Source organism: Danio rerio, chromosome 14 (assembly GCF_049306965.1).
Source record: "Danio rerio strain Tuebingen ecotype United States chromosome 14, GRCz12tu, whole genome shotgun sequence".
NCBI classification, from domain to species: Eukaryota; Metazoa; Chordata; class Actinopteri; order Cypriniformes; family Danionidae; genus Danio; species Danio rerio.
This window is the reverse complement of record NC_133189.1, coordinates 11,188,198-11,209,886: the sequence shown is the minus strand read 5'-3', so window position 1 is coordinate 11,209,886 and position 21,689 is coordinate 11,188,198. Positions and strand designations below refer to the sequence as shown.

General features: G+C 36.1%; 1 protein-coding gene across 3 annotated transcripts in view; it reads right to left on the bottom strand.

Annotated features, from left to right (window-relative positions):
* The window catches only part of nup62l (nucleoporin 62 like), a 30,803-nt gene extending 12,152 nt beyond the window's left edge, over window positions 1-18,651 (bottom strand). Inside the window, exons 1-5 of one of the 3 annotated variants that reach the window (XM_073921481.1) lie at window positions 18,513-18,651; window positions 15,373-15,666; window positions 11,932-12,167; window positions 7,828-7,902; window positions 7,604-7,733 (exon numbers count right to left, since the gene is read on the bottom strand). Coding sequence is in view for 2 of the 3 variants with exons in the window: in XM_005157152.6 (XP_005157209.2) it covers window positions 7,626-7,733; window positions 7,828-7,902; window positions 11,932-12,167; window positions 15,373-15,662 (709 nt within the window). In the remaining variant the exon portion in view is untranslated. The remainder of the gene's footprint in view (window positions 1-7,603; window positions 7,734-7,827; window positions 7,903-11,931; window positions 12,168-15,372; window positions 15,667-18,512) is intronic. The other 2 variants (XM_005157152.6, NM_001113596.1) reach the window with 2 other exon arrangements.
* Between the last annotated feature and the right edge of the window lie 3,038 nt (window positions 18,652-21,689).

The following is a 21,689-nucleotide window of genomic DNA, read 5'->3' as shown; positions in this document are numbered from 1 at the left end:
TTATTCAACAAAAATGTTCTTTAAAAAAAACAACTGACATTTAAAAAAAAATAAAAAATCTAATTTATCTAAAACTATACACAGTAATCGGTCCTGGCTGAGTATATGGAGAGTCAATCTTCTATTAAAGGGGTAGTCCAGAGTGTATTTTATTTTAAGAGGCTCTGATTGGTCAGCTAACAATGTTTAGTAATTTGCAGATCACATCACCAAGAAACGTCTGTTTCAACCATAGACCAAAAAATATGGACATAGTATCCATGACATAATCATAGGTTTCTGAAGAGCGCAAAAGAAGCTACAAGTAGGCGCCGTATGGCCAAGCGTCGCTATTTTGTTCACGCATTATCGCACTGACCAGGGGATACCCAACAAGGGAAAAGAGTTGGAGCATGAGCGGAGCTACAGATGCCTGCTAGCATTTTGTTTAGACGGGCTTTTCTTGGGGAGAAACACTTTTACCTTCATCACCTAGGACTCGTTTGTGTTCTGACCACATGTGCTTGGTTGAATATTATATCAATAAAGTGTTTAGTCTTTTAGAACACTGATGTAATACATTGAGCCGCTTAGCGTTATTTTTATGAGATTTTTTTCTACAGGAGAAAAACGCTAATCACTTCCAAAGACTTCAAATACAGTGCGTGTTAGTAGATGCAAGGCTATTTATAAAATCCAGGCATAAAACTGTTTTACAACATTTCAGACAAAAGTTAACAGCTAATAAATCTGTCAGATTGTAAAATTGGCCATTTACCATTGCAGTCAGAAAACATTTGGATTTCTCTTCGCTGGACGGGGTGTTTGTGTGTAACCTGAAGGGTTTATGACTTCATTAACCCGGATGCTTTTTTTTTAGTCCTCAAACTTCGTTCGCTGTAGGCTATGCTAAGCTAACTCTGTAAAAGCTAACGTCTCCCTTTACACTGAACTTTGAGCAAAATACATTTAGAAATGTTGTTTATGTTTGCACAGCTACATTACACATCAACTAAAGTTTAAAATTTAATAAAAAATCTCAAAAAGCAGCAGGACTGTGGGTGCACGAGCATTGCTTTTTTTTACCCAGTCTATTTCAAAGAGAACCGATCGCACCAGTTTTGTTTTCAGGCATGGTTGCTTCATGCAAGGAAACGGGACACGGGAGCTTTTAAGCACTCGCGCATCACATCAACTGTGCGACCAACACTAAAGCCCTCATTAGTGAGTAAGGATCTCCTGTGTCTAACTGTGCGCCTGAATATCTCATATTGACTTGCTTTCTTTTGCATGCACGAACAATTAAGTCATGCTGCTTCTCGATTTAAGATCACATCTGCATGCATATTGACAAATTATAAATTAAAATTCTAAATTTAGAGACGAGCCAGCACTAGCAATTTAAAAATCATGTTCAACCAGCCAAAGTCGCTAGCGGGAGTGGCGATCTAATCCACCACAGCTGAAATCTATCCACATTTGGCAGGTTGGCGGATGTTAATGTCAAGTCCTATAACTGATTATAATATAAATTTATTAAAAGAAAAGCTTGTCCAATCAAAATGTTAGGTCCGAACATTACGATAGGCTGTCATACCTGCCTGTCAAAATATGTAATTGTATACCACTGAGCACACCATTCGCGCAGAAAGAATTACGTCATCAGCACATTTAGAGATGCGGTTCAGACAGTGGACTTCTGGTTTTAGGTTTAAAGTTAAGTTAAAACTGCACCATAATGTTTTCTCTTTGATGAATGTAACATGAACATTGTAGTGATGTTGTCTAGGATGTGTTCTTTGGAAAGCGATTTGGCAACCATCAGTGCAATCTGGTTAACGTTAGCATTTTCCAAGATCTCCTATTGCACCTTTGAGAATAATGGATATATTTAGAAAGACTTTTTAATGTGGATTCAAATATTTCATGACTGAGTCATTCATTTGTGTGTAAGAACAAGCTTTTTCAGTCTTCAAGATATTGCAAAAGCAGCTTTATCTTGTTTTGCTTAGTCTGAGCTAGTTGTTACAACAATGCTCAGAGTCACCTTGCAAACATGATGAATTGCTGAAGCGAACTTTAAAAACAATCTTTTTGTCCAAAGTGACTTCTCACACAAGTCAAAGTATGATATATAGCATACTAAAATGTAGCGAAAAGAATCAGTTTGTGAAAATAAAAACTTACTGAAAATATCTAGTATTTTTTTTCCATTAATTAAGACTGCTAAAATGTGGTCTGATCATCAAGTTATAGGCCTCCTACATAATTAATTATACAGAATGTAATTTTCATTCATAAAGTAGTTAAGAGTAACCACAGTATAATGTGAATAAATTAAGTAAAACATCTAAACTCCATGCCTTTAGTGTGTATTATATCAAAACATCCACTAATTGTTTTTGTAAATGCTCTTGGGAACAAGACATGGTGTACACTGGCTAATCTTTCTCTCCCGTCACAGCAGTCATAACAACCGAAAGCTGAATGCTTACAAAACAGTGGAGAGGTTTGTGGAATACTGAAGAAATACCCCAACACTCACAAAACCTGAACAATGAGAAACTGTAGCCTAGGGCTAAACCATTATTCAAAATCAAAACTGAAATCTAGAAGTATTAAGGGGAAATTATTAACACTATGAAAAACCCTAAATAACCGACATAGGGAAATTATATCAGTTATCTTGGTTCGTTAATAATATTAAAACTTTCCCATTGAAACACACTTTTGCAAGTGACTTTGAGGACAGTACAAACACTTGATCAATATTTAAAATGATATTCTTATTGTAATGATCAGATAACTTCTTTAAAACGCATATTATACTCAAAAGGTATAATTACTTCTAAAAGTACATATTGTGTTTCTGTGCAGATTAACTTTGTCCATGTATGAAAAATTTAGGGTCCATCCTATCCTGCTTTCATTTTTAAATTATTGTGAAAAGCGCTACATAAGCAGGCTTGAATTAAATTGAACAAGGTAACTTCACTGACAGCACAGTGAGCGACAATTCGTCTTCATGTCAGTGGATACATGCACAGAGAAAGAAGGCAAGAGAGTCTTATGCACCTCAGATAAATGGCAGATAAAACACAGACATGCCACTCAACAGCCACTTTATTAAGTACACCTTACTAGTACTGGGTTGGACGCCGTTTTGCCTTCAGAACAGCCTCAATCCTTCATGCATAGATTCAACAAAGTCAGAGATTATGGTGCATATTGACATGATAGCATCACGCAGTTGCTGCAGATTTGTCAGCTGCACATCCATGATGCCAATCTCCCGTTCCACCACATCCCAAAGCTGCTCTATTGGATTGAAATCAGGTGACTGTGGAGGGCATTTCAGTACAGTGAACTTATTGTCTTGTTCAAGAAACCAGTCTGAGATGATTCGTGCTTTGACATGGTGTGTGAGGAAATGCATGCTGCTGGAAGTAGCCATCAGAAGATGGTACACTGTGGTCATAAAGGGATGGTCAGCAACAATACTCAGGGTAGGCTGTGGTGTTGACACGATGGCTCAATTGGTACTAATGGGTCCAAAGTGTGTCGAAACAACATTTCCATACCGTTACACTACCACCATCAGCTTGAACCGTTGATGCAAGGCAGGATGGATCCATGCTTTCATGTTGCTGACACAAAATTCTGACCCTACCATCCGAATGTCGCAGCAGAAATCGAGACTCTGACCAGGCAACTTTTTCCACTATTCTATTGTCCAATTTTGGTGAGCCTGTGCAAATTCCTGTTTTTAACTGACAGTAGTGGCACCCAGTGTGATCTTCTGCTGCTGTAGCCCATCTGCCTCAAGGTTTTTTCTTTAGATTAGATTCAACTTTATTGTCATTAAACAAGTAGAAGTACAAGGAAATGAAATGCAGTTTGTTGCAGGTTCGACGTGTTGTGTGATCAGAGATCCTCTCCTGCATACCTCGGTTGTAACGAGTGGTTATTTGAGTTACTGTTGCCTTTCTATCAGCTTGAACCAGTATGGCAATTCTCCTCTGACCTCTGGCATCAACAAGGCATTTGCGCCCCCAGAACTGCTCACTAGATATTTTCTCTTTTTCAGACTATTCAACTTTAGAGATAGTTGTGCGTGAAAATCCCAGTAGATCAGCAGTTTCTGAAATACTCAGACCAGCATGTCTGGTACTAACAAGCATGCTACATTCAAAGTTAATTAAATCCCCTTTCTTTCCCATTATGATGATCAGTTTGAACTGCAGCAGACCATGTCTTGACCATGTCTACATGCCTAAATGCATTGAGTTGCTGCCATGTGATTGGCTGATTAGAAATTTGAGTTAACAAGCAGTTGGACAGGTGTACCTAACAAAGTGGCCGGTTAGTGTATGAGTGTGTGCTATGTATATTTATTATGTCCATTTAAATACACACGTGTGCATATATTTGAGAAAACATGAATATGTGATACCAATTATATGTAAATTTGTAACAATTTTTTTGATTAGTATTATGCATGCGTGTACATCTCATATACATACACAGATATATAATGTCAAAAACATGTGTCTACTGTTTGCCCAGCACTAATTAATTTAAGAGATACACATTATGTTCAACTGTGACCATTTTAAACGCAAATTAAATGTATATTTCAGTTGTTTAAAATACTCTACAAATAACCATAACTTGTTTCTGTCAAGTGTTTTAAATATCACAATAAGAAATATGCTTTTTCATTTGTAAAACAATTAATCTTTTAATACATCTTTTTTTAAACCATTAATGAACAATTATGCAAAAAATAGAGAATTGTAAAATAAAAACAATAATTGTTAAATAATCATTGTAAAGTCTTCAATTAATATATATTTGAATATTAGGTCATATCATTCAGCCCATCAATAACTTGCATAGCTGAATCAGACCACCGTAGGAAAGTTCTATTAGGGCTGTGCAATTAATCGAAAATCCGATTTTGATTTTGGCTTTTAACGATTATGAAAAATCATTAATCGAGATAAACGATTATTCCATCACGTACCGCCCCCTTTACAGTTGTACACGTGTGAAAACTCTGCCTCTGCAAAGCTAAGTTCCACGTGATAATGACTAAAAGCATGTGCTCTAATGTAACTTTTGCAGCACGAGATGCGCATCATTCATAATTTTAAAACTACAAAAGAGCACGTGCTGTTGTGTGTGTGCGCGCTGTGTCTGGCCTCGGACAGGTAGCATGTGTGTTTGTTTGCGCGCTCGCCGCGCCGCGCTTAGCCTCGGACAGCAGAGCACACACACATCTAACGCGAGCTTAATGTGAGCGCTTTAATGGTCAAATACATGCACATTTGTGTCAGAGCGTGGTGTTTATTGATTATTTATATTAACCCCCATGTGTGTAATAAACTAACAAGTTGAGAATCAAAAGACACATGAAAGAGAAACCCATGAGCCGCACTATTCTTAAAAAGACAGTGTGCGATATTCCTGCTGCTGCCGACTGTTTTTATTATTAATCAATAATAAAATCAAAAATACAGTGAAGATGCTTAAAGCACAGTTTAAACAACACATTTAATAACTCATTTCTAAAAACTGATTACTTTTATCTTTGCTATGATGACAGCACATAATATTTTACACATATTTATAGATATTCTTCAAGATACTAGTATTCAGTGACATTCAAAGGCTTAATTAGGGTAAATAGATAAGTCATTGTATAACAGTAGTTTCTTCTGCAGACAATCAAACATATATATTGCTTAAAGGGGCTAATAATATCGAGCTATTATAGGTTTCAAAATATTCAAACCTGCTTTTATTCTAGCTGAAATAAAACAAATAAGCCTTTCTCCAGAATAGGGTTGTAACGGTATGAATTTTTCACGGTATGATAATCGTCTAAAACAATACCACGGTTTGACGGTTTCGCGGTATACGGTATGTTACAAATGTTACAAAATAATAGAACAGTGAAGCAAATTTGACTTTTTCCAAATAATATATTTTTAGTTACTATAAACACCACTTGCAATGAACAAATAAAAAAATAAGAAAACAATAAATAATGTGTCAAAGTCCAAATAAAGTCCAAATAAACATGGTGCAAATCCTCAGTAAAAAATAGATATAAATGTTTACTATACTATAAATAGTTACATAACGAAACTAGATTCAATATGGAACATCCTTAGGTTTTATGTGCCAGCATGGATATGGTTGTCTGTGGATATGGATTTGGTTGTCTGCAATGCAGACAAACAGCTGCATCTTCATTTGCGTCTTTTGAAAACAGCAAGAGCAGCACTTCGTCTTTGCTGTGTCACTGTTTTGTCATGTTTCTGTGCTGCTGTGCATGCAAAAGTACTTAGTATGAGAATTATTTCATGCAAAACTTTTTTTTTTTGCGTTTTATTTAGCCGCGCAAAAATGTATGCCTTTCTTTCATTCCGTGTTGTTCAAAAAGCTCGTTTTTGGTCCACAAACAAAAGCGAAACCTATGCTTATTGGTTGTGATATAGCGAGTTTGAACCAATCTGGGCATGGAGGAGGGATAATGCATCAATGTATCATGTCTGGTTTGTCCGGAGACACAGTGACGAGCGTTTCTTTGTCAAATCAGCGTTGTCAAATGTTGATGACGTAACCGCACTGATTCCGGAGCCTCTGAAAGTCCGCGAATGTTATGTGATACAGCACTGGAAAGCTGAGATTCTCTTCTTTATGCCAATCTTTGAATTGTATGAATCGGATCAGTGGATCAAAAGTTATTAAACATTTAAGAGCAATACTTATTTTTTGCCACGGGCGGCTGTCTCGGTCTTTAAGGGTTAAAACCGTTGATATGCAATTGTTCATGGTATGATAATCGTGCACGTTCAAATCGTGGTAAACCGTCATACCGGTATATTGTTACAACCCTACTCCAGAAGAAGAAAAATTCATAGGAAATCCTGTAAAAACCCCTCTGTTAAACATCATTTGGGAAATATTTATATATAAAAATAAATTCACAGGAGGATGAAGAATTTTGACTTCAACTGATAATCGTTTTGAATAATCGTGATTACAATTATGACCAAAATAATCGTGATTATGATTTTTCCCATAAGCAGCCCTTAGTTCTATTAACATTGTAATCATTATTAACCTTATGCTTGTTAATAACCATGTTTTGATTATACAGAATCATGAGAGAGGATCGTTTATATCAGCTTTTAGCTTTAAACCCGCCAACAAATCTTTTCTTTAGGTCCTAATAAGGCCTTTGTCCTACATTTGACCATCCTGTGACACAAATCTATTGCAGTTGATCATTATTTCCTGATAGCACAGTTCTCTTTTGGATCTGCCAAAATAAGTTAAGCAAGACACTAGAGGGCGCCTGCAGTCCTACAGTTAACTTTTAGAGAAGTCAGTTTCACTTTTTCCCACCTGCACTGTCAGTAAGCAATTTGGTAAGTGCTTTATAAATGTGATGTGTAAAAAGATCAGACCATATTTCATGAGTAATCAAGTAATCCTCAAGTAATAACTGCCTGATATGTACACAATCACATGTGTGATCTATGTGTATAACTATGCAGTTTACATGCAGGTTTGATTGGGAAAATGACTGAACAATAATTTTCTTTATGACAAGAGCTGGAATAGGAACTCACATGTGAATCCTGTGACTGGAGTTGAGGCTATAGGATTAGCAAACAGAGAGGACACTGGAGCTGTCGAGGATTGACTAGATAGCGCAGTGCTGGCTGGGGCTGGAGTAGCTAAACAAGAAAAAAAAACATGTTATACAACCATTTAAAAATTTTTTTAAATTTTATTAATTATAATAATTGCAATAGAAACAATTGTACATGCCTGAAGTTTTAATTCCAAAATTAATAGCAGTTGTGGAAGCAATGGAGGCAGCAGTAGGAGCACCAAGAGACAGACCTATAAATCAAAAGCAAATGAATACCGGAATAAATATTCAAGAAAAAAAAAGCACAATTTTATATTATATAGTACCCAGTGGTGGAAAGAGTACTGAAAAAGCATATTTAAGTAAAAGTACCATTACTTGGCTAAAAATGTAGTGTGAGTAGAGTAAAAGTACCTGTTGTAAATTATACTAAAAGTAGGAGTAAAAAGTAGCCCTTTTAAAAGTACTCAAGAGTAGTGAGTATTATGCTGTTAAAAGTTGATGCATTTACATGTCATTTGTGGATGTGTGTGTAAATGTAACATTCTGTAGTGCATTTAGTCATTGCCCATTAGTAACACAATGTCATAAGATGTTAATATTAGGTTAGATTTAGGTTGTGATGTCAGGTGACCAAAATTCAATGTCTAGCCAGCGTCATAAGGACAACGTTATTTGGATGTCCAATAATGACATCAAATGACGTTGATATTTGGTTGATTTTAGGTTGTTAGAAAGTGACCAAAATCCAATGCCGAGCCAACATCTTAAACCAACATCCTATTAATGTCAAATACTGAAATTTATTCATCAGTTATGGCAAGAAACCAAAATTCAACGTCTGATAGATGTCATAGTAGTAACGTCGACACAACGTCAAGCTGTAACATTATTTGACGTTATTATTTGGTTGGTTTTAGGTTGGACACTGACGTTGAGCTCTGATGTAAACCTGATATTCATTCCCAAACAAAATGCAACGTTTCCACGACGTTAGGGCACAATTTCAATCTGACGGCATGTCGACGTCTTGTGCCTGCTGGGTGTTTAAGGCCATTTCGGTCATTGTACAGTAAATATCAATCATCTTCTCATCGGTGACATGCATCTAAACCAGGGGTGCCCATACTTGGTCCTGGAGGGCCGGTGTCCTGCAAAGTTTAGTTCCAATCTCAATTAGACGCACCTGGGCTAGCTAATCAATCTCATACTAGGCTTTCTAGAAACATCCTTGCAGGTGTGTTGAAACAAGTTGGAGCTAAAATCTGTAGGACATCGGCCCTCCAGGACTGTGTTTGGGCATCCCTGATCTAAAAGTCTCTGGGTCAATGCGTGTAAAGATTTTGCACATCTTCTTGGACACTTTTAATGCTTTCAAACAGTTTGCTGCATTGTAAAGTGCACATGTCTTGAAGTAGTTCATTATGATGCAATTTACCTTCTATGTGTGATTTGATTTAACAGGAATTACAGGACTGATTTTTCTAATTCCAATAAAAATTAAAAAATAGTGACAGCAGGTTGAAGGAAAGTAGTGAAGTAAAAGTACAGATTCTGCACTAAAAATGTACTCAAGTGAGAGTAAACGTGCACATTTTTAAAACTACTTCAATTACAGTAATTTGAGTTTTTGTAATTAGTTACATTACACCACTGATAGTAGCAGTGCATTTCAGTGTGGTAAAGAGCAATTAGGTTAGCTTGTCTGAAGTCATGTAAAGTCCAGGCAAAAAACAAACAAACAAAAAACTGCCATGTGTTTTTATTGAATCTTGTGAATCGCAAAGCTACTTTCTGCGTCACCTTATAGCATCAGATTAGTGGCTGGTACATTCTTATTTCAGGGAACAATACTGTTTCTAAGATAGCCATAGGTTCCTGCTCGCACCAAAAATGTGCTCATGCTTGAAGCGATTCTCATGTGTTTGTCATTTGATGCCTGACAACCCTCCTGCCACAAAATCTAGCCAAAAGTACTACAAAATGCTAATAGTTTAAGATGTTTAGATGTCTTTACTGAACTTTAAAAATGCTAATACAATAGGAACACTCCACATGTCTTAATTTGATTTCTGTTTAGTTTGATTAAACATTAGTGGAATTAAGGTTACCAAAAAACTCTGTTCACATGGTAGACTCTTAAGCGGATCGCACACCGGATGTATCACAATGCTGAGCAGCGCATGACAGTTGGAAGTCTTGCACACCACACGCACATTTGCATGTTATTTAATATTAAACTATTCAGATGATGCTCTGTGGTGCTGCAAAAATATGAACAATTGTCCTGAGTTGTAACGGACAGCCACCGACCTGCGGAGCCGGTGTGCATACCCTGATAGAATTCTTTGTTGTGATGACCCCAGGATTCCAGTTTGGATGTGGCAGATCCTGATTGTGTGCCTGTTTGCTCACCGATTGGTTTAAAGCATATAAATAAGACTGTTGAGCTAGCTTCTGGAGGACAGAGTGGCTACTTGGACGTCCTCGTGTCAAGACCATCTCTTTCATTCTGTAACCTTATGGTTTTGTTTTGCATTATTTATATCATGTAGTTAAAGTTAGTTGTGACTATATTAAGTTATTTATCTTCTTTGGCTCTAGACATTTGTTTGTTTGCTTGATTTGTTGTTCTATTAGTTCTATGTATAATACATAAGTTGTATATATAATTTTGTCGTCTGAACTCTTTTATGTTGCGACTCAAACGAGGAAGTCGTAAAAATGTTTAGAATTCTTAAAATTCGAAAATTCTTCGCTGAGAGACACATCTGGTGTGCGACCCCCTTTAAAGTGCTCTCACACCGAGACTTTGGTTTCGAAACCTGGTGCACTTAGTTTTTTATATATGAATCCCGCAATCACACTCGAATCTGCACCAAACAATCGGTCCGAGATTGCCTGAATGAGGAGGTCTCGGCTCAATTAAATCAAACTCTGGAGCAGATTGAATGTTGTGAGAAAGCAATACGATCCAATAAACAAAGAAACAGGCTGTATCACAGTGTATCATTAATATGTAATAGGCATATATGGCTTTACATTTTTTCTGCTAAATTCATTCTTCCATGGTGGGCGCCACACCAAAAGTCATCCCGCCATGGCTACATTACAGCTTTTCATTCAAAACATTCAGTCATTGTGTTTTTAATAGCAGGTTATAATCGCAACAAAACGTATTAAAAGGTAAGTGAATTATAACAGCGCAAACTTTTCTGTCATCGTAGTAGTGCTGTGCGTTATTTGTTTAACCCTTTAAGGTGACATGCTGCCTGATTGAAAGACAGGACTGCGCTATACGTGAGGCCAGCAAACACGGCGTAGCTTTCAGATGAACAGAGATGAACAGTTTCTATAAGTATGCTTTATAGATAAAAGTCTGGCTCTGCATACAATGACCTTATCTTGGCTGTTTCACTTTACTTCAAGACGCATTAATGTTGCTCTGGGTCTATTGGAGACATTCTTAAATATTCCTTGAAAAACTAATAAATGTTGTAGACATATTCGTTACATAAACGCACTAAATCGCACATCAGCAGCATTTATTTAAGAGCGCATAAGAAAATCTGCGCTTGAGCAGCATATATTTGAGGGAGCATGCAAGTAGTTTTGTGCACGGGAAAATCGGCGCGCAAGCAAAGAGATTCACATGCTCGTATAAAATATGCGATCTCGAGTTGTAATACTGCACTCACGACATCTGTCATTGAAGTAGGATGGGATGTCATTCCTACCAGTAAATGTGTGTTTCATGCCGAATACGAAAGTAAAAGTATGCTTTTACCGAGAGCTGAAATTGACTGAACTGCAGTCTTGGTTTATCTGTTAGTTTTCTTTATAATGATAAGCCTATAATGCATAATTCTAGCCAATTCTACCTCTGATTTTTATTTGGTGACTATGTCTGTGCGTGTCACCATTCAAAATGAAAGCTTCTCACTCATAATGTCTTATTGCTCATCACCTCAAACTAAAATAAGGACGCATGACAGCTGAGCTGAAAAATAAACCGTGAAACTCTGACCAACGTGAGGGGCGTGTACTCGCACATGATTTGTTTTAGCTATTTTGGTCTGTTTAGAAACTTTGCCGTGTGAAAGTGAACTGCACCAAGAACAAAAATAAACATTTTAACAATTTGAATCCCTGTTTTGAAACGAAACAATCGATCTACATGAGTGAAAGCAGTCTTAATCACAGTATTGTCTTAATGGTATTAAAACTGGAATATTGGTGTTCATGTAAATGTACTCTGTGTCAAGACACTGTCGTGTTACCTGTGGTAGGTTGAACTCCTAGTGAGAGCACAGGGGTGGGCTGTGCCGGGGCAACTGAGGCAGCCTGAACTTTGGGCGCCCCAAAGCTAAATCCTCCCATAGGCTGCTGGGCTGCAGTTGTCTGAGGGGTGAGCCCCCCGAGAGAGAAGCCTGTCCCAGTGGTTGAAGCCCCCAGACTCACACCTGTGGTTGCAGGTTGAGGTGCTGCAGGTGTGCTGAGTTTTGGAAGGGAGCCACTAGATGCAAAGACATAAACAGCATGAAACATTACAGAATTGTCATTTTTAACCTTGCTGTTTCACTGTCACTTGTGAAGTCATAGTAAAATAAACTGACGACACACCCCTAAAAATGCTACATTAAAAGATGTTAACATTAGGGCTGCAACTAACGATTAGTTTAATAATCGATTAATCTGTCTATTTTTTTCGATTAATCGAAGAAAAAAACAAGAAAAGCCTTAATTTCCAACCCTTCATTACAAAAAGCTTATGCCTGAGCTGTTATAATAATAATAATAATAATAATAATAATAATAATAATAAACTGTTTTCAATCCAAATATCTAAATGTTTTTAAATGAAGATACATACTAGACACATGAAATAGCATAAGCAATCACTTAACCTCAAAATTAAGTGATTGTTTGCTTAAAACAAGCAAAATTATTTGCTAATGGGGCAAGAAAAATTATCTTAATGACATATAATCTGAAACAGCATCACTTCGTTTTCTCATGCCATTTTTCTTGATGTAAGATTTTTTTAAATATATTTGAACTGGAAACGAGAAAAAATGACTAAGAAAGAACAGCTTTCTGCAGTGCAGCTATACATGAATACAGATGGAAAAATGAAGGATGCAAAAAAGATAACATTCACACACTTGCTCATGTCATCAACTACCTGATATTCCAATTCACATAAACGTGTAAGTGATCATGATTTATAACATGAGATGGACGTCTCCTTGTTTACTTGCGGCCGCTGCCTCATTCATAAAAGGAGAACACACAGGATTCAGCAGGTACATTCATAAGTTACTCCCAAAATACATGCAAGTAAGTGGCTGGTGAACTTAGAGAAGCATAGATTCAACTTTATAGTTTCTTTCACTATGTGTAATGTGTATCTGATAAGAATAAAACACATCGGCAAATTATACTTGAATGGATTGTTAGACTTTCTTGTGTGTTTTACAAACTCTAAATGTATTGTTTTACTAAGTACTTGTTTGTACTTGCATATCTAAAACATAAATGAAGTATTAGGCGGTTAAAATGCTGCATAATTGTGATAATATGACTCGTCTTTCAGCGGAGTTAAGTTGGTTTTGTTTTCGAAAAGAAAAATTGGAAAAAAAGCAGCACTTTTCCGACGGTCCTTTACTGAGAGCTTTCCTCAGCGCAAGCTCTCTGGCTCAGCGCATATTGCGACTGCTTAAATGGAGCAGTGCTCGTAAAAAATAAAAAAGGGAAAAAATAAAAAAGACAGCTGTGAAGCATAACCTGCTTTGTCTTTTGTGTAGGAAACATCGTTTAGATCTTTTTAGGGTAAGAGTTTTTTTGTGTAATGCCGTCTATCACTGAATGTGTCAGGAATACTGAAAACAAAACCTGCTTAACCCTGCTGTCTTTCTCTGGCTCAGCGTCAGACACAAAGAAACTAGCACCAGGGACTTTACGGTTCTCACTTCAAAACGGAACAAAAGTAGAATTCTGTAGTGATTCTTACGCATCATCCCTGTCTTCTTGAGGCGCTGAACTCTGTATCAGTGCGCAAGAGAGGGAGAGGTGCCGTGTTTTCTCCGCTCCGCGCTGAGCTACAGTGTGCTTTTTTTATCAAAAGTCTCCATGTCGTGCGACACAACGAATCGATAATGAAATTCGTTGCCAACGCTTTCAGTAATCAATTTTTATTGATTTAATCGATTTGTTGTTGCAGCCCTAGTTAATATTCTATTGAGTGTCCAGAAAGAACTATGGATGAACAAATGTATATTATAGGTTTGTCTAGAAAAAAATTTATATTAGGATACCCCCCCCTCCCCTTAAAATGAAAATGTTCTTACTTTTCACTTTCCTTCGTGTGTTTCAAACCATTTGTCTTACTGATCTAACCATTGAAATCTATAATAGGAGTGAGGATGAGATAAGAAAAATAAAAATTCATTATTTTTTAATTTTATTTTTATTATTATAACTTATTAATATAAATTAGATTAGGGCTGTGCGATTTGGGGAAAATACCTAATTGCAAATTTTTTTCACAGATTTTGCGATCGCAATTTGATTTAGGATTTAATCTTTTAGTCAAGCTTCAAATCAATAATCTGTGAGTCATGGCAACAATTCTGCAACAGCTCCTAAACATGACCTGTTTTTGTTCTGTGTCTGTGACTTTTAAACCAAAATATTCTCATATTACAAATGCTGTTTTCTTTGCTAGTAATTTGTCTATTAGGGCTTCTGAAGCAGCAGACACCATAATCCCACTTATCAGCGATTTCCTGTTTGTTTTTCTATTTTTTATTGTGGGCATACTTCGGTTGCATAACTCTGATTGGGCAGAACAAAAATGTGCTCACTCATTTGGTTAGAAACAGTCACACACAGCCATCAGTCACCCATTTGCTATGGGTGGAGGAAATAAAATAATATCTATATTTTATATTGCAGCCTCTTGCGATTAACTGTGCAACGTTTCAAATTGCGATTCAATTTCGATTAATCATACAGCCCTATATTTTATATATGTACTTACAAGGGTATATTTGGCCGTTTATAGTATTTTGCTTTCCTCATTTAGTCTATTTGTATTGCTTCATTTACAAAAAAAAATTAATAGTTAATTAAAATAATTATATTACATTCCATAATATGAAAAAAATACTGTGGAGGTTAAAGGTCATGGTTTCCCGCTTTTTCCCCAAAATATCCTCTTTTCTGTTCATTAAAAAATTTTTCACTATAAATAAGTTCAGAACTAGTGAAAGGTCAACGCAGAATGACAAGATTTTACACTATCCCTTCAAGAACCAGTAGGAACACTGTAAACGAAGAAAACAGAAATGAGACTGCCCGTTTGACATTCTTATTATTTTAAATCAGTTGGTTTTACACACATTTGTGCAATTACACACACATTTGAGTGAACGGCCACTTTATGGTCTTTTTGAACCCTCAAAATATTTTTTTAGCCTCAAGCCTAAAAAACTACTAGCCTAAATAAAATTTATATTTAAGCGACTTTGAAAAGCAAACAGTCGGTATTGACAAAAAAAATGCAATTGACTGCACAAATAAATACAATAGAACAAAGATACAAATTAGATAAATATCTTTATTTTTTTCCTTCTTGCATGAAATGCTTTAGAATTGCTTTTTATTTGCTTTAAGAAAAAATAAATAAATAAAAAAAATCGCCCCAGACAAAAACTTACCCAAAAGAGAAGCCTCCACCTGCAGTGGTACTCTGAGTTTGGGCTCCAAAGCTGAATCCACCTTGCGTGCTTCCATTGTTCTGTGTCGGCTGTGCAAGAAGTCCTGCTATCTGAGATGGTGGGTTTCCAAAGTTTTGAGTCTGGGGTTGGTTGGCCCCGAAAGAGAAGCCCCCTCCTGCTGGAGTGCTGGAACCCTGTGGTACACCGAAACCTGTGGTGGCTGCAGCGGTAGTTTTAGGGGTTCCAAAATTGAAGCCTCCAGTGCCTGTTTGTCCAAAGTTAAATGCCATTGTGCTAAAAAAAACACAAAAAAGATTCAGTATCATACATCTTTAACTTGCACTTTAGAGATTTTTTTTTACCAACAACCTATAGACAAAATGTCAACCATAACAATGACTGTTAAACAGATGGTTCACTCTAAATTGAGAATGCCGTCATTATCTACTCAGCCTTTATAGAGTTTCTTTCTTCGGTTCGAGCACAAAAGGTGATATTTTGAAGAATGCTTTAAGCACTGCATTTTTTTCCAACTATGGAAGTCAATGGGTACCTGCAACCAGCATTTTGCAAATTATCTTCTGTGTTCAACAGATGAAAAACTCAAAGGTTTAAAACCACATGAGGGAGACTAAATGATGACGTTTTAATCTTAGGATGAACCATCCAGAGTCAACATCTACATGATCATTTTTAATTATAAGAATAGTTCTATTCTACAAAGTCAGGCAGCAAAACACAATTCATGATTTTATATCCTGTTAGGCTTCTTACACATTTTTCAAAGTCAAATTTGAGCATTTTCAAGCACACTGCAGATACAATTGTGGTAAATTACATATAAACATGCACATACACATACTGTACATACTTCATACTACAATATACCAGATACTATTTGCTATAGTATTCTGTGGTACTTTAGTATAGTATTTCAAGGACAAATTTTGATGGTATATTTGCCGCAAGCAGAGCAGCACGGTGAAAAGAACGCCTCACAGCAAGAGCAAAACTAATTATTTAAATAGTTCGCTAGAATTACCTACTTAAAAACAAATTATTATGAAAGCACCACAGAAGCACCAAAAAACACTAGATCAAAATTGAAGCATATTCAAGGATTTCCAGTGAAAAACCTGCTATGTATGGGACGATATTTTTAAGGTATACAGCGGTTGGAAAAAAGTCAAGGTTTTAAAACAGCCAAAATTTTCTGCAATACCGTTCCTAAGGTATGTGTACAATTTTTAATTTGTGATTTTTTTAGGACAATAATATCTCCAGCAGAGAAGATGTTTAAATTAAATTTAAACAAACAAAGACAGCAGAAGTCAATTTATTTGGCCTAACATGTTTACTGTTCCAAAATATTTAAAATGTTAGATATACTATGTTCAAAAGGGTAAAAAAGTTTTTGATTTTAACCCAGACATTTACAAAGAATATATTTTAGCGCAGTAATCCCAATACCTTGAAACAGTGATATTTTTATCCAAGGTTATCATACTAATATACATAATTTTATACCGGCCCATGCCTAAACCCTGCTTCATACACATAGATGAATTTGAAATATATTCCTAATTAATATAAAGCTGGAGCAGCAAAAATAATGGATTGAGGTAAAGTTGATTTTATATTCGCACATTCATTCTTTTTGAACAGTGACAACTTATGGCACGCTATCTATATTGTTTACCACGCTACTTTTGAGTATTTCCTCTGAAATAGCATGCAAGCGTGACTTCAAAACAACATTAGCACTATTTAATTGACTGTGATCAATGTTGTACTTTGAAAGCCACTTCTAATATGATTTACCTATTTAGAATTTGTCAAGTATATTAAGGAAAAAGTGCAGCACGGTGGTAGAGTGGGTAGCGCTGTCGCCTCACAGCAAGAAGTTTGCTGGTTCTAGCCTTGGCTGGGCCAGTTGGCATTTCTGTGTGGAGTTTGGATGTGCTCCCCATGTTCGGGTGGGTTTCCTTTAGGTGCTCCGGTTTCACCCACAGTCCAAACACATGCAGTATTGGTGAATTGGGTAAGCTAAAATGTCCTTCCATAGTTGAGGTGTCACATCCATAACGACACCTATCCGTTATAGATGTAACGGGTCAGAAATTGTAGAATATTAACAGATGCATTCTTGCGTATTTCTAAAGTACTGTAAAATACTTCTATAGTGAGCAACTCTTTATTCTTTTGATTAGCATTGTTTTGTTTGGGTTGTGCAGTTTACAGAATTTCTACAAAGAATGTTGTCTACTGTAAACCCGCAGACTTTTTTTTTGTCACATCCATATTGCATGTTTATTTTTCTCATATAAAGTACAAAACATGTTTACAGATCAATATTTTTCTGGTCCCGTAACTCTGTGGTCAGTAATTCTGAAAATATAAACAGAAGTTTTAATATAATGTTAACATATCATTTCTATGTGAATTTATGTTTTGAGCTTTACTGCAAATGTCACATCCATAACGCTGGAATTGCTCATATGTTGGATTAATTGCCGGTTAATTCCGCTGTGGTGACCTCAGATTAATAAAGGGACTAAGCCAAAAAGAAAAATGAATGAATGAAGGAAAAAGTCCGAATGTGCAAGTACAAAACCAACTTTACCCCTTTTAACGAATTAATAATTGTAACGTTATCTCATCATAACGTTACTTAGACATTGTTGTGGATGTGTGAAGTTAACCAACATTAACTCATCATTGTAGATCGTAATGCTCTTATGCGGAATAGGCTTAAAACACGTACCAAACCTTTCATCTAGATACGCACACGGTCAAGATATTCACCATTACAAACAACACGCAAATGTTCTTGGAGCTTTAAAAATTTGATTGCAAAAATGTGTACGTAAGCCACTCAGGGTTTGGGGACAGCGTTATGATGAGCAACTGAGCTCTATTATAAGATTATAGCTAAACTGTTGCAAGCAGCTGAGCAACTTACGTACAATTCTCTAGATATGAACATTTCGTGTGATAGACTCTTTAATATTATTGAACGCCATAGTAAGAGAACGGATATGTTTTTAGCTTCACTTCAGTGATAACAGCTAGCTGACAGTTCCTCACGTTACGCCAACTCAATGCAGATTTCTCCACAATTACATCACAAATGTACTTACTTTAAGATAGGTTGATCACATTACACATCACAAGGTGAAATAAAACACTTCAACAAATAAAATGTAAAATGATAAAGAACGTACAACTACTTCACAGCAGCTCCCGCGCACAGCATCCGTCACATGCGCAGTTTCTTTCAGGACCTTCGCGTCATCTGTCTAGGGTCTACATTCTGCCTGCTCAAAATTACAGACTTATGTGGCAACATCATCACATTAAAATAAAAGGTCGTAATAAGCCACAACATCAAATGATAAAGAAATCGTTATTATTTTATTTAAAAGGAATGTAGTTAGTTAATTTATTTTTGCATTAACTAAAAAGTCTATAAACATAATTGTTTATCAGCAGGTCGTGTGCACGAGTTCGGGGCGGGCACTGGTGAGGACAGTGATGAGGTTGGTGACCTCTCTCTCTCTTTTATTAGGTGCGTTCGACTTCATGCAGCGCTGCGCAGATCGATCGAAATCTGTCTTAAAGCGGTGCATTCTGGTTAGAAATCTTGTCCGGATTGATGCTGCGCCGACGCCACGTGACTGTCACATGTGGCATCAAAGTACCGCGACAGCGCTCCGAGATCAGACGGCAAACTCAGACCATGCAGCTTCTGAAGAGCGACTGCAGGAGCTTTGATGACGACACCGATATTACACGATTGGCCGAGTTCACCACATGACAACAAACACGTGTATTTCGGGTTTATAATTGGACAAATTCCGATTCAAAAGTTTCAAAACAAACAATTCACTTTTCACACCCTCTCTATCCTGTACACATCTTGCTTATTAAAAGACTACAAATATTTTACTGCAGTAATCATCTTTTGTTAAATAATCTGGTTATAAAGGTTAGCTTGTTTGCACAGGTTTATTTTTAAACTTTTTTATACAGACTATTTACTGCATTCATCTCCATGAACGATTTAAATGATATATTTTAGTGTATATTTTAGTGAATAACCTAAATATGAACTCAAATAAGTCTTACAGACTTGAAATAAGAAAATCATCATCATTGATCCTGCCACCCTAAAGCTCTCTTAACAAATTAAAGTAAAGAACTATTTTATTAAATAATTATAAAATGGCTTTATTATTATAATATAAATATATATTTTATTTTCTGTCTAGCAGTTTAAAGGCTGTATACCTGCTCTTTCTGGGAATCTTCTACATCGCTCACTTATTTTACCTTTTGTTCTTTTCAACACAATCTTTTTGGATTAAAATGCTTTTTTGAAAATTCATTCATCATCCAAAATAATGTCATTTATTAAGACCTAATCAAAACACCTTGTTTTGCTTTTTACATGGGAAATTTTTATATCTATAAATGTACATATATGTAAACCCTTTTTTAGCAGATTCAAACAAGAAGTATTAGCCTAAAGATTGATGTTTAACTCCTAGAATTTATGCTTATTGCTTTGTATTTAATAGACCTGTTCGTTTTTATGTTTATATTAACCTCTCATTTCCTCTTATTTCTCTCATGCATTTGTTATATATTTTATTCATAATTCTCTCTTATTGTTTAAAAAGGAACTACAGTTTGAAGAGCCTGTATTCTGTTTTATTTGTAAATGTTTTGTTGTTATAAATAAAAATAACAAAAAAATATGATGACGCCATGTGATCGGTCATCATGACTGCAGCAACTTTGAGTCCCGAAGTGTCCAGCTGTCCGTCTTGACGGCTCCTTTTTCAACTCCGCCCCGCCTGCGCTCGGCTAATCTCGTTGATCACCGGCTGCAGCTGAGCTTCATGTCGAACGCACCTAGCAACTATAGGTGCGTTCGACTTCATGCAGCGCTGCGCAGATCGATCGAAATCTGTCTTAAAGCGGTGCATTCTGGTTAGAAATCTTGTCCGGATTGATGCTGCGCCGACGCCACGTGACTGTCACATGTGGCATCAAAGTACCGCGACAGCGCTCCGAGATCAGACGGCAAACTCAGACCATGCAGCTTCTGAAGAGCGACTGCAGGAGCTTTGATGACGACACCGATATTACACGATTGGCCGAGTTCACCACATGACAACAAACACGTGTATTTCGGGTTTATAATTGGACAAATTCCGATTCAAAAGTTTCAAAACCAAACAATTCACTTTTCACACCCTCTCTATCCTGTACACATCTTGCTTATTAAAAGACTACAAATATTTTACTGCAGTAATCATCTTTTGTTAAATAATCTGGTTATAAAGGTTAGCTTGTTTGCACAGGTTTATTTTTTAACTTTTTTATACAGACTATTTACTGCATTCATCTCCATGAACGATTTAAATGATATATTTTAGTGTATATTTTAGTGAATAACCTAAATATGAACTCAAATAAGTCTTACAGACTTGAAATAAGAAAATCATCATCATTGATCCTGCCACCCTAAAGCTCTCTTAACAAATTAAAGTAAAGAACTATTTTATTAAATAATTATAAAATGGCTTTATTATTATAATATAATATATATTTTATTTCCTGTCTAGCAGTTTAAAGGCTACCTGCTCTTTCTGGGAAACTTCTACATAGCTCACTTATTTTACCTTTTGTTCTTTTCAACACAATCTTTTTGGATTAAAATGCTTTTTTAAAAATTCATTCATTATCCAAAATAATGTCATTTATTAAGACCTAATCAAAACACCTTGTTTTGCTTTTTACATGGGAAATTTTTATATCTATAAATGTACATATATGTAAACCCTTTTTTAGCAGATTCAAACAAGAAGTATTAGCCTAAAGATTGATGGTTAACTCCTAGAATTTATGCTTATTGCTTTGTATTTAATAGACCTGTTCGTTTTTATGTTTATATTAACCTCTCATTTCCTCTTATTTATCTCATGCATTTGTTATATATTTTATTCATAATTCTCTCTTATTGTTTAAAAAGGAACTACAGTTTGAAGAGCCTGTATTCTGTTTTATTTGTAAATGTTTTGTTGTTATAAATAAAAATAACAAAAAAATATGATGACGCCATGTGATCGGTCATCATGACTGCAGCAACTTTGAGTCCCGAAGTGTCCAGCTGTCCGTCTTGACGGCTCCGTTTTCAACTCCGCCCCGCCTGCGCTCGGCTAATCTCGTTGATCACCGGCTGCAGCTGAGCTTCATGTCGAACGCACCTAATACTTCTTTTAAATGACACAAACGACTGAGATGACAAT